Genomic DNA, 12,906 nt, shown 5'->3' on the forward strand with positions numbered 1-12,906 from the left:
CTATTAAGACTTAAATTAATACTTTTTTCCTATTTGTAACTGCAAATCATTACAAAGAATACACTGAGGAATTTTGTTTCAAATTAGACCCATTATTCTTCAACCAGATTTTATTGTCCCCTTTGAGCCGGGAATATTGTAATCAAATACGTACATTCATGCTGTAACTTATTCATTTGATTTACTCAGTAATTATAGTGCAAAAATCAGATTTCATGCTTAATATTCATGATTCACATGCTGTTGATTAACTAAAACAGAAAACAATAATACCATGTGACAACTATAGCTAGGAACACAAGCTATGAATTTTGATTCCACATATGGACCAAATAGACCATTTGCAACTGGTAAATGGTTAAATTCAAACTGAACTTTATTTTGCAAGTAGTTACATTCTCAATGCTTTTCTTCGCACATCAGTGCCAAGATTATCTTTCCTCCAGCACACCTTTAGCATTGCACAATTTTGAGAACCAGTCCCATTGCTAATTATTAGAAACATGGAATTAAATAGAAAGTATTTGCAGAGTGGAAGTGACAAAAGAAGAACTGACCTGAATGACTGAGTGGTTCTGGGTTTGTCGGCAGCTGGTCTGTTTAACAAGCTGACAGTAAATTTCATTCTGCAGCTCAGTATGTGTCAAGCAGACCTGCAGTGCTGTCTGGGCAAGCGACACATGGTAATCAATAGAGGGTGCCTCCACAGGGACATTAATGAACAGCTGACAGGACTGTAAAAGGGTGGAAGTCAGTCAATGCCATGAATACAGCAACTCTTCTTTGGTACTTTCCAGGTTCCCCAGATGTGTTACAGACAATTAATGAATTCTTCTAAATAAACTTGAAAGGAGAGGAGAGAATAAACACTTAATTCCTATTCCTCCATCTTCAGTTGTGGCAACTAGAAAACTCACTCAACCTCCCCCAGCCTAAGCAGCTCACAAGTCAGCAAGAGAATTTAGGGGAAAATGCGCTTCCTGCCTTCCATGCCTGCGCTTTACCTGGCTAAGACTGTCCAGTCTTACTGCTGATCTTACACTTGTAGAGTGCAAGAATCAAATCTCCAATGTCTTCACCATTGGTCTTACGGACCCAACTGAGTTTGCCAGTAAATTGTTTCTGTTTCTTTCAATTCAACTACTGGAGAGGAAACAGGAAGGCTAACTTTGAAGTGTAAAGCCTGTGGGAGGACATTGCTCCTAAACCCAGATTCCCTACAAGGAAAAGTTAAAACTCCCAGAGAATGAATGACACCTAATATCCCACTGTCCTAGTTTAATTAAATGACCCAGCAGGCCTGTCAGTGACAGTAACTGTTGTAACAAACAACATGACTAAACAACATCGTTGCCCCAACAACAGAGCAAAATAACTGAAAACCATGCAATGTCCCTTTAAATACCTTAAAAAGTTTCAGAGCTTCAGTCTGTAGAGCTTCAGATGGCAGAGTGGTGAGGGATGTGTGCAACCCATCTTTACTGTAGCACAACATAGGATGTTTCCACAGAGGAGAATCTGAGGCAGCGGATGGACAAAAACACACAGTGTCAGAAACAGAAGAAAGATAACTGAGTCCACATTAAAAAGGCACCTTACTGAAATGGCAAAGCGCTCAAGGAAGCAGCATTGCTTTAGGCCATGTTTATCTTTGCTGCCATTTCAGTGATTTCAAAGCCTGCCATGAGCAAGGAGTCACCAGCAGCATTAGCCATCAGCAGAAAGAAGTATTGCTATCCTCAATCCTGCTATGTCAGAGCTTCTCATCAACTGGATTCTGGTGAGAATCTGCTCAGCTGTATGTTCAAACAGGAGACACAAACTCTACCAGGGCAGCTGCCTGCAATGGGCGTCTTTGTTAGTGCAAGTCACTATACAATAGTAAGCAAGGTTCACATATAGGTCTAGGAAGACGTGAGTGTGCAGAAGAAGAGTATTAAGCATGAATGCATGTGTTAATATCTGAGAACATGGTGCATAAACATACATGAATGAGCAAGTATCAAAAATGAGAAAGAACAGATGAGCATGGATGTATGTATGAGGGTTTATATGTCCAGACAGAGGAACAGATGTGAAGGCAAGTGTGTATGAGTATATTTAGAGGAGAGAGCATGCATTTGTATGGTCAAGATTCCCAGGAAAGGAAAATCAGGACCAACAATAACAGGGAAAATTAAAACTCCAGTTCTTTATTATAATCTGAATTCATGTTCCAGACATCTCAGATGCTTTGATAAAGGATGTGACAGACTTGCCTAGTTTCACTACAATACCTGTATCCTCTCTGGAGACGTTACTGTGGAACTCGGGGTGAAGGACACTATATCATATACTGTTCTACTGAAAATCCCCTTCCCTCACCTTTGGCTGGATTAAAACTGGGAACTGAAATTACTCTTCCTTATGCTTTAGTAGTAAATGCTCTACTACATAGGAAAGAGTTTGTGGTTTCTACTTACTAGGGTCTCCCTCTGCATCCAATAGTTTCCCAATGAGTTGTTCATACGATGTGCCCACTGTGGCATTACTGCTACCAGCTGCTACGGTCAGATGGTACAGCCACGTATTCTAGGCATAAGGATGAGAACCGTATGGGTCAATTCAGACCTTATTTTCTACAAACAGGGTCAGTCCATATGCCCCTTTTGTTTGCTAATACCAAAAAGACTCTTGCTCTCCAGAGAGACTGCCTTTTATACCTTCTCCTGTTTAGTGCGAATGAGTAAGTATGTGGGACTCTGGTCCTGTGGGTGAATCACCAATGTACAGTGGGATGACAGAAGTCCTCCACCAGTTGCTTCATAATCTTCATCAGAGTCACAGGAACGGTCTACTTCTTCCACTTTGGACTCACGCATAGGCAGATGCCCTAGGGGACACTATGAGGAGGAGAAGCAAGTTAAATGAGCATAGCTAATCTCCTACTATGGACAGGGAACATTGGGAAAGAAAACCCAGGTTAAAACGTTAGCGGTTCTGTAAACTGTAAGGAATAAACTACAACTCAGTGTTTAAATAATGTAATTATATAATCTTGCATTTCTATAGAATCTCTTCTCTTCCATCAACTGAAGTACTTACAAACTGCGTTACTATGTTTATTGTTCTTCTTGTGAGAGCATCTACAGGTCAGAATGAGAATATGCAAATAAAAAGATGGTCTTTCCCATACGGGTTTTCTTTCTTTCCCATGGGGTTTTCTTCCCATTACACTTGTCAGTTGTGTTTACATCATTGGTTCTGCAAGGCAGGATGTGTTTTCTGATGGTCAGTTGCTCAGTATCTTGAGCCACTGTTTTCCAATCCTGGTCAGACTTTCTGCTTGCTACTGGAAAATACATACTTTTAAAATCACATAAATGGGTAGACAAACAGAGATATCTGCTGTGCTACCTCTGGAGGTCAATCCCAAGCATGAGCCACAGTATTCCTTGATATTCCAAAACCTAGGTTTTGACATCACCAAGAAAAATGGACCATTGGGCCAAGCTTCCAGAAATGGAAGCACATTACACTGACTGATTGACCTCCCTCTTCCCATATTGTTGTTGCTACTTATTTTCATGCAGAATATATCATCAGCTGTATAAAAGTCTGCTCTAAAGGCTTCAGAAGACCAAATGGAGATAGCAAGAAACAAGATATACCATGATCTGAGAAAGAAGAGTCACTCACCTTTTAAGTCTTTTGTCATTTTAGCTTAACAAAAAAAAAAAATTAAAAAATCAGAGAAAATACTGATTCTCTTTGTGAAGCAGATGGTGTTAGAAGGGGAGAAGTACAACCAAGGAAAAGCTTGAAGCATAAGACACAGAAACAGTAAAATGAGAAATGGGAAAGGAGGGTTCAGGAACAAAAGGAGAAAAAGAATTACCTTATCTTCATGATTTCGATAGTAGTAGAAAGTTTTTCCAATCAGTGCACACCAGACCAGCTTAGAGTGACCATGCTTGACCTGTAAGGGGGACAAAAGAAATACACGTTTTTAACATCAGCACTGTTGCTGGAATGGTTTTCTAGGATTTCAACTTTTGATTCAACTCTCCCTTAAAACCTTGCATACAGTATTTGCTCTATGCCAATTTGAGCTCTTCTCAAAACACAAAGGGGACCACTTCCAAAAAGCAGTTAACTACAGCCCGTCTAAGGAGGTGGGACATCTGTGCTAATAGAAAAGGTCTACAATTTTTGTGAAGTATTTTACTCATTCGTAACAACACATTATTTCTGTATCCTGAAATATGATATTAGAGAATAACCTTTTTAAGATTATAAAATAAAATAATTTAATTTCATCAGGAAAGGACCAGTCAACATGCAGTCTAGGGAGCTGTTTCCTATTGCAGACAAACAAGCCTCAGATGCAGGTTGTCTTTGGCCATCTTTAGACACTGACCAGAATTATATTTAAAAAAAATCATAGTAACTTGCTATGCAACACTCATCTATGGAAGAGGCATAAAGCATAAGGATTTTCAGCCACTGTACTTTGTACTAATGCTCATGCAGCCTGTTATGATGGAAATAAATGCTAACCTAGAACCATGCAAGCCATTTCTTCAAAACTATCCTATATCACCAAGTTAAGAACAATGAAATATGACATTTAACAGCATTTTCTGGTTTTTGGTTTGGTTTCTTTTTGTGGTGTTTTGTTTTGTTTTTTTTTTTTTTTTATGATGACATGCTGTGAAATCTGTTGAAGAAAGTTATACATAAGCTAGATATTTGTTACTACCTGCTATTTGACAAAGTCAGTATCTCTCAGTAGCCTTGTTTGTTCCATTCCTTATAATTTATACAAATGTTCCTCTCTGAAATACAGAGATTACTGCCACTTTTCTTTACCTGCTCTTCTAGGGAGTATTGAAATACTAATTTCTTGCTGACATTTACTGTGCAAACCAAGAAGCTGGTACATTGTCAATACTGAGCTAAACTGAAAACTAAGAAACAGTATTTTACCTTGGTGAGCCAACCTTTCACAGTAGGTTTAGCATCACTATGCGGAACACCAACCGGACTGGTCACTTGCACTTTCAGAATGCTCTGTAGGACATGAATCCATTCCTCCAGGATGTTAGGAGAGTCTGCTGTCAGGAAGTATGTTCTCTTTTCTGTCATGAGCTGGAAGGAAAAGGAGTGAGGAAGTATAAATCTGCACATCTACAGATCTTTTCTTCAGCTGCTGAGTTTCATTATCGCATACAGATTTTATTTTTTTTTGATGGTTTAGGACAGATTTTTCTGGGGTAAGAAAAAAGGTGCTAATCCTCAAAGCCCAAGTGAAAGAACTGAAACTCAGATGAACCAAATTATCATGAGCTCTCTTGCTGTTTCTGTTGGATATTGTGGCTTTATCTCCTCTATCATCCTGTCTTGTTTCTCAGTGCTGATGCTAAATTTTCATTTTAAAGGTGACTAAACAATTGGGGTTTTTTGCTGCCTTCACTTCGTATTGTATTCTGCCTTCAACAGCTTGTGACTCTGAGAGGAAGGGTGCTATGAATTTAATAGTAAGCCACAAGAAGCCTTAGCAACTTCAGTTCTGTAAGGGCAGAAGGTAGCTCACAGGTCAAGCCACATACCCTTCAGTCAGACTACGACAAACTTCAATGTCTTTTTTTATAATGAAGTCCTCTAACAATAATAACTTAAAACTGAAGCAAGTGATGGGCTAACTTCTGATACTTCAGACATTGATTTCTAGAAGGAATCCAACAGTTTAGACGTTTCTTCAAATCCTCCAGACATGCAAAGTCAGGCTGGAGATCTCAAGAGAGGAGTCTTTCAGAAAGAGGAAATCCTAGGTACTGTCTCATTTTAATTGTTATAAGAATCACTTTTCCCCACAGATTTCAAGCTCTCAGTCCTAACTGCAAAAAAGGAAAGTGCTATGGTGTGTAAAAAAACCAACCAACCAACCAAACAAACAAACCATCACCAAAATCCAGGAGAATTTATTTAAATTTCAAAAAGCTGTATTTGGCTTACAATTTAGCACTTTCCCTACTATTTATTAAACTAACTGCCTGGCTTGTTCCAAGAAACACAGAGGCCAGATAGTCAGCTCATCAATTGAGACATACAGTACCATTCAGCCTGAAATAAGTGCTCTCTTACCCAGCCACTGAGTGTGTGGTTATCTGCAGGATGAAAAAGCAACGCTTACCTGGAATGTTTGGGACCCTTCACCTCTGACAATTTGGCAGGAGGAATTCAGCTCCATCTGCCCTTGCGGTTTGCGGATAACGTCACTCTGAAGAAAGAGCAGCAAACAACATTTTAGTGGGGAAAAAAACTCAGATAGGCAGGTCTTAGAGCACTTAAATACAGCATAACATGCATATGCAGGTTGGAGTCTGCATTCATGAGCTGGAAAGGACAGCTAAAGGTTGCCAGGTCAAATATGAGACAGTGCGATCCCATCGCAAAGTTGAAGCAAAAGTATTCTCAGTACTGGCAGACAATATAACAGGGTAATGGTGACAAATACTGTCTCAGGAAACTCAGACTGGACATTAGGGGAAAAAAAACCCAAAGCAAAACAAACAGAAACAAACCCTTTCTCACTGGGAAGGCAATAAATACAGCAGGTACCCAGATAGCGGCTGAATTTCCACCTTTGGAATTTTTCAAGGTTCAGCTAGACAAAGCCATGGGCGGTTTGATCTACAGCTGGTGACAGTCCCTCTTCAGTGTGTCAGTTGGACTAGGATCTTCCAGAAGTCCCTTCCAACCAATAGTCTAAGGTCTGCATATTTATTAAATTATGTATATATATATTATATACATAAATATATATGTATAATTTGCTTGTGAATTATGATGAATAAACCTAGTATCAGAAATAAAGATGCACTGTGCACTAAGGTATATTTTTGTGTTGTTAGAATATGACAACTGAAAAAAAAAGTGTAGAATAAATCTTCTCAGTATTCCTGACTTGTAAGCAATGATGTGTACATACACAGAAATACTGTGTAATTATGCAGGTATGGAGGAAATGGCTGTGTCCAAAACAAAAAAGTATGGAAGGTGGAAATCCCTAAATATAACTCTCTGTAACCTAGCTAAATACGGCAGAATAATGAAGGCCAATAAGAAATGTACTTTATTGTATATACAAATGTTGAGTGCATACTGCTAGAATTTTTGAAATAATTTCATTTAATTTGAAGCAGTTCTGAGTTACAAAACATATTTGGAAAGGTTTGAATGCACAAACATGCTCTCTCAATATTGTTTCACTGATCACTGTAAGACAGCATTTTGCATGAAAGCTTATTTTCAACTTTACCCTAGTTTTCTAGTACTTCCATGTCTGTGTGGGAGGGTGAAAAACAAAAGAATCCAGCTTTCTTCCCCTTGAAAGTTGTAGTTTTCCTCAGAGCCCTGCACACTGACTGACAAGTACATATCTACACTTTCCTGGTACTGTAATTTAATTTTCCTTTATTTTCATCTTAAACACGACCAAAGCTGGGCCATGGTATGCCTTCGGCTTTTCATCATCTGTACAAAGTTAACCAGGAGGTGTCAAGCTTATGCCCTTGTGAACAACCTTTCATCTCCTGGAAACTGCCACCACAAGGAGCTTCCCTGCCTAAGCAGAGACCCACAGTTGAATCTGTTGGGGGTCAGATATAAAGCTCTTTTGCAGGACATTTTGGGGGAAGCCTGCCCACGGCTGTCCACTCCACTGGTGGTATCAGCCTGGAACTGGTTCTGCAGACAACCTTCCCCTGTGCCTCTACACAGGAGTAAATTTACCCCAGCAACTCACCGGAGACTTGTAGTACATGATTTGTCTGTTTCTTAGAACAAACCATCGTCTCTTCCACATCTTCACCTGGCTGCCCATTTTCAGCAAGTAACCTGATTTCTCCATGGGTTCCTGGAGGGGAAAGAGCAAAGGGGACAGGAGGTTATCTTGCACCTCTAAAATACAAACAAAAGAGTGCTGAAATCAAGCTTAGACATTTGCTGTTATCTCCATCATTTTCCACTTTACTCCGCCTGATAGGAGTAGCAGCCACCCAAGGTCTCTGCTCAACTTGGAGAGAGTCCTAGACTATCTGTGTAGCTGCAAATACCACATTTTGTTGTTTTAGGAAAGGAGGCATCTGAAGATCATTTGGTGATTGTTTGATGCACTGAAAACTTATTTGTTTTCCTACTATAGCGGTGATTTCCCAAATAAAAGCGAAGGCTGGCTCTAAGACATGATTAAACTCCTGTTCCTTGTCTGCTTGGTCTCTCACATTCAGGAGTACAGCATTTAATGCTGCCCATGTTTGAGGTTTTTTTCTAGGATAAAATATTCTATCCTTTCTGCTTCCTTCCTCTGAATTTCCAAACTTGCTTTGTCACAAACATGTAAAGCCATAATTAAAGTAGAATACGACTACAAGGAACCAGTACAGGTCATCAGGAAAGAACACAGCCCTTGATGCTTATACTTTTATCTAACCACATAACAGAAATTGCACCTTCTTCTGAAGCAACAGATGTGTCTCTTGATACAAACCAGCTGGACCAACAGACCAGTCTGTTAGAGCATTACTTTGCAGGGGTTAACTCAATATATTGTAGTTATGCTTATTGTCTTTCGAGACCAAGGCTCTATTTGCACCCCTTCACAACTGTGAGGTAGCAAGACTTACAGTGCAGATTCCACCATCAGTGGAATAGGAAGATGTTCGCTGTAGCTTATGTTCTGGTTCTGAGTAGTCACCATCCAAGGAGTAGGCATCAGGAGGGATGGCATAGTCACTCTCTGAGCTCAGTGAGGACATGGATACACCTGTCCAAAATAAAGGAAGGAATGAGATTCATGGCTAGACAGAAGCATGCACCAAATACTGCACACTTCAAAAAAGTCTGAGTTCACCATTAAGGCTTTTTTGTTCAAGAAGATCAGACTTTAGAAACTCAAACCCCAGTAACCAAACTTCTGAGAGCTATTTTTTTTCCTCTAGGAAGACAATCAGCAAGAGTGAGTTTTGGATACTGACAGTGAAAAAAGAAATATGGCTGAATAAGCAACGATTTTTTAAATTTTTTTTTAATATTTCTTTAAAGAATAACAGACTTGTCTAAAGCACAGACATGCTGTTTTCAGCTTGGAAACAGGCCTCAAGTGCCTCTCATTCAAACTAAAGAAAAGGCTCCCACCAATAGGGCTTTGCTTTCTGGGAATCTTCCACCACTGGTGCATAGCAATGCACAGACCCATCAGCCAACCCATGACAACAGAAGCTGACTATGTGAAATGGGATTCTATTTTACTGACTACCAACTGTAACGAAAATTGCACTCAATGATCCAGTTTAACATTCCCAGCAGTTAAGAAAAATTGCCTTAGCCAGGACCCAAATCAGCTAATGCCTCTCAAGATAGGAAAGATTTGCTTACTGGTCAGGAAGTTATCAGCCAGCGACAGAGATGAAAAACATTTTCTTTAATGTGTCAGTACTAGCTTGCTTACAAGGAGAAGTCACAGAAAGGTATGGACATATGATGAATTTGGGAGATCAATCCTTTCCACAGTCTTAGCTTAGCAATTGTCTGGATGGAAATCCACCAGTGGTAAAATCCCATCTAAGAGGACAGGTTTCTGTTGAGTAGCTGCTCATGTCTGCACACATTCTGGGAGAACTCCTTATTAGCATCACCAAGGCTGAGCATTCGCCTGTCACCAATGATGCTGTTCAGGACATCTTGCCTCACCCATGAGGAAACCCACTTTACCTCTCTTCACTGCACGAGGGCTGCCTGGCACACTAGCTTTCCTGTTCTCAGATCCAGCAGTAGAAGTCCTGAAGCTGGCATGGGAGCCACAGTCATCATCAGAGCCTGAAGACTCATCTAAGAAAGGCACGTTGCTGATCTGTGTGGCTTTCTGGAATACAGATGCATATGGTCAGTGCAAGGGAAGAGTTTCCCCAGGACAATCTCTGGTCAATAAGGAGACAGAGCAATCAACGCATTCCCTTCATTTTCACACTGCCTTGCCCACTTCTGTTCCCAGGGCTCCTCATTTCCTCCCTTTCTAGTTTGAGAACTTCCAGGCTGGACTCTAGTCTGATCTCTTTGGGTCTCCTCTGGTTACAACTCTGACTGTTCCACAAGCCCTGTGCTTCCCACTTAAGCTCCCAAGAGCCCTCTTCCATTTCATTCTCTAGGCTACACCCACTATCACCCCTAGGTTTCTACAGCCTCATAGTGCAACACTGTAGCTTCCTGGACCAAACCCCGCTGCAATGTTCTGTATTTCTAGATACATTTATCATCTGCTACTCCTTCTGCCTTCTTTTGGTGTCCAGTACTTCCTGGCATTCTCTAATTTTCTTTCCTTCGCTGCACAGCTTCATCCTGTTCTCTCTCAAATTACCAGCAGCCCTGAACCATGCTTTTCATAACAGGAAGAGTGATGTAACTCCTTACCCCCTTCAGCGTAGTGTAGACTGGCACAGTGACATTTCTGTAGATGAGACAGGTAAATGGCCCAGAAGTTGAACACGAGAAGTTGGAAACTAGGAAAATTCAGAGAGAAACCACAGGAAAGGAAATAATACAAACTGGTGAGAAGGAGGAGGTCGTAATGGAAAGGTATGTGTACGCATGTAAGAACTTATAGTAGCCTTTTAAAACACCAAATAATGGAGGACTGCCATCCTGGACGGTTTGGCCTCAGCAAGGCCAGGGGATGTGTTATTAATTACATACAACTCCCAGAGACAGCTGCAATGCTTCCTCCAGTTAGTCTGTAAGACTTCCTACCCGCCCTGTGCTCCCCATGGTACAACAGTAATCTAGTGCACTGTATCCAAACAAGTGAAAGCCATAAAGTGGGAAAGGTGATCTTGAATCACAAGACTAAAAGCAGGCCACAGACATGCAGAGGCAGAACAGCGTCAGCTAAAGTGATGAGGGAGATAACAGAGTTCCTGAAGATGTCACCAAATGTAGGGGCTCAAACAGCCCAGCACCAACCATCCCTGAGATCAGATGTATCCTCCTCCCTTCCTTTCTTTATCTGTGAAATCAAATTTACTTTGAAAACAAGCAAGGAAATAAAGAAATTTGAACAGCCAGAAGCTCAGCTCCCACAGTCACTGTAAACTCCCTCTAAGGGTGGATCTTTCCTAGAACTTACAGCAGCTGGAAGTATCATTCACCGTGGCCACTTCAGACAGCCTCATGCCAGACTTGGCCACAGCATAGATTCGACTCTCCTGGAACAATAAGACCACAAACAGCAACGGTCAGACAAAAATATGATCCCTGCAAGCAGAAATGCTCGTGTCACAAAAATCTTATCACAATCACACCTTTGGGCAGGAAGGAGAGGCCCTCTAAGAAAGATTGCTCTATTCCACCAGATGTTGCATGAATGACCATTAGTGGAAATGCGCATCTGTGTGCAATATGAATCACAACAAACTTGGCTTATAAATGCTACAGAGATGATATCCACAGACCGGAACACCTACATGCAATTATCAATAAATTACTATATCACAGCTTGGAAAAAGCTGTTTTTTCCACTTTACAAACAATGTGTTAAAATGAATCAAGAACAGCTCTAGAACAGGACAATTTATTGAATCACCACCTGCAAAGGATTCCCCTTCTCTGACAAGGGAATGAAAGAAATGCCTGGAATGATCTCAGTAAATCTATGTCTCAGTTATAACAATATATGGAGCTTTCAGTTCAAAGAATCTCCAAGTGCTTCACAAATTGATAAAAATTCCAAGGGGGGAAACTCAAACCTGTAACTAAATGCAATGTTATGACTAAGACATCAACCAATCTAAAATGGATAAAAATCAAAGCTAGGAATCCTCTTGCTGCTCCTTAAAGCATACAACCAATCACTATCACATAACAGACATACTACATATACATGATAGTACCTAAGACTGCAAAGACAAGTACACTAAAAAAAGAAATGATGGAATTCATGTTTTCTGTATGTATATGCATTGTGATTTAGTCTCTAATAAAATATTACGTGCATTTTTTCCCCAGACACTTCCTATTCAGGGCACACAATGGACATTTCTTACTGATTAAGCTGCTATTTAATATTCTATTCATGCTTTAGTGTTTGATATACTTAAATTTGCCCTACTTGGATACACTTGACTCTGAAGACAAAACAATGGATTCTTCATGTGGTGTTCCTGACTACAATACTGCAATGTTTCATAAACATTAATACAAAATTTTACAAAAACCCTGGGAGAGACATTGATAGGTGCTATTGCTATTTTCCAGAAGAGAAACTCAGACATAGGTTCTCTGAAGTATCCAACATCTTTGGATACCCATTTCAACATGTCCAAGACCTGACTTTTTTAAAATTTAGCACCATATAACATTGTTTGTAATGAAAACACCTACAGTTGCAGCAGAGAAGCTCAGCACTCGTCTAATCAAGTTTACTTGCCAAACTCGAGTTAGACATAGTGGTGTGTGTGGAGCTGATGATCATCTCCAAAAAATTTAGCTTAAGGGATCAGAAGAACCTTACATGGGAACTCTAGATCAGAGAAAGGAATAGCAGTCAATCTCAGATGTATTTCCCTTCTTCCAAGCAAGTACACTGTTCACAACACCTTTCTGACTTCTGCAGCAAATAAAACAGACATCTTGAAAACTGCAGCTTCTTCTACCACACTATCGAGCTTCATCCCCAGAACAGCTCCATATTATGGACCGAATGAAATGAGATTCCTTTGGAAAAACAGCTGTGATTATACTGGGGTTTAAATTAGAATACAAAGGCCACAGCCAAAAATCACAAATAATGTTAAGTTTTCAAGAAAATAAAAATATAAAACATGAGGATTAACAATGAGTGCTTGACTTTGCACCTTCAATAAACTGCTT

The 12,906-nt window shown here is 40.1% G+C and overlaps 1 protein-coding gene across 1 annotated transcript in view; it reads right to left on the bottom strand.

Moving 5' to 3' along the window:
* The window catches only part of PLEKHH1 (pleckstrin homology, MyTH4 and FERM domain containing H1), a 54,753-nt gene that overhangs the window by 13,759 nt on the left and 28,088 nt on the right, over positions 1-12,906 (bottom strand). The window contains exons 8-19 of the mRNA XM_086462664.1: positions 11,165-11,243; positions 10,453-10,541; positions 9,757-9,907; positions 8,670-8,809; positions 7,790-7,900; positions 6,176-6,262; positions 4,969-5,130; positions 3,878-3,958; positions 2,703-2,882; positions 2,463-2,571; positions 1,406-1,518; positions 558-734 (exon numbers count right to left, since the gene is read on the bottom strand). Coding sequence (XP_086318790.1) covers positions 558-734; positions 1,406-1,518; positions 2,463-2,571; positions 2,703-2,882; positions 3,878-3,958; positions 4,969-5,130; positions 6,176-6,262; positions 7,790-7,900; positions 8,670-8,809; positions 9,757-9,907; positions 10,453-10,541; positions 11,165-11,243 — 1,479 coding nt within the window. The remainder of the gene's footprint in view (positions 1-557; positions 735-1,405; positions 1,519-2,462; positions 2,572-2,702; positions 2,883-3,877; positions 3,959-4,968; positions 5,131-6,175; positions 6,263-7,789; positions 7,901-8,669; positions 8,810-9,756; positions 9,908-10,452; positions 10,542-11,164; positions 11,244-12,906) is intronic.

The sequence above is a fragment of the Leptosomus discolor genome, chromosome 3 (assembly GCF_034619465.1).
Source record: "Leptosomus discolor isolate bLepDis1 chromosome 3, bLepDis1.hap2, whole genome shotgun sequence".
Lineage (NCBI taxonomy): Eukaryota > Metazoa > Chordata > Aves > Leptosomiformes > Leptosomidae > Leptosomus > Leptosomus discolor.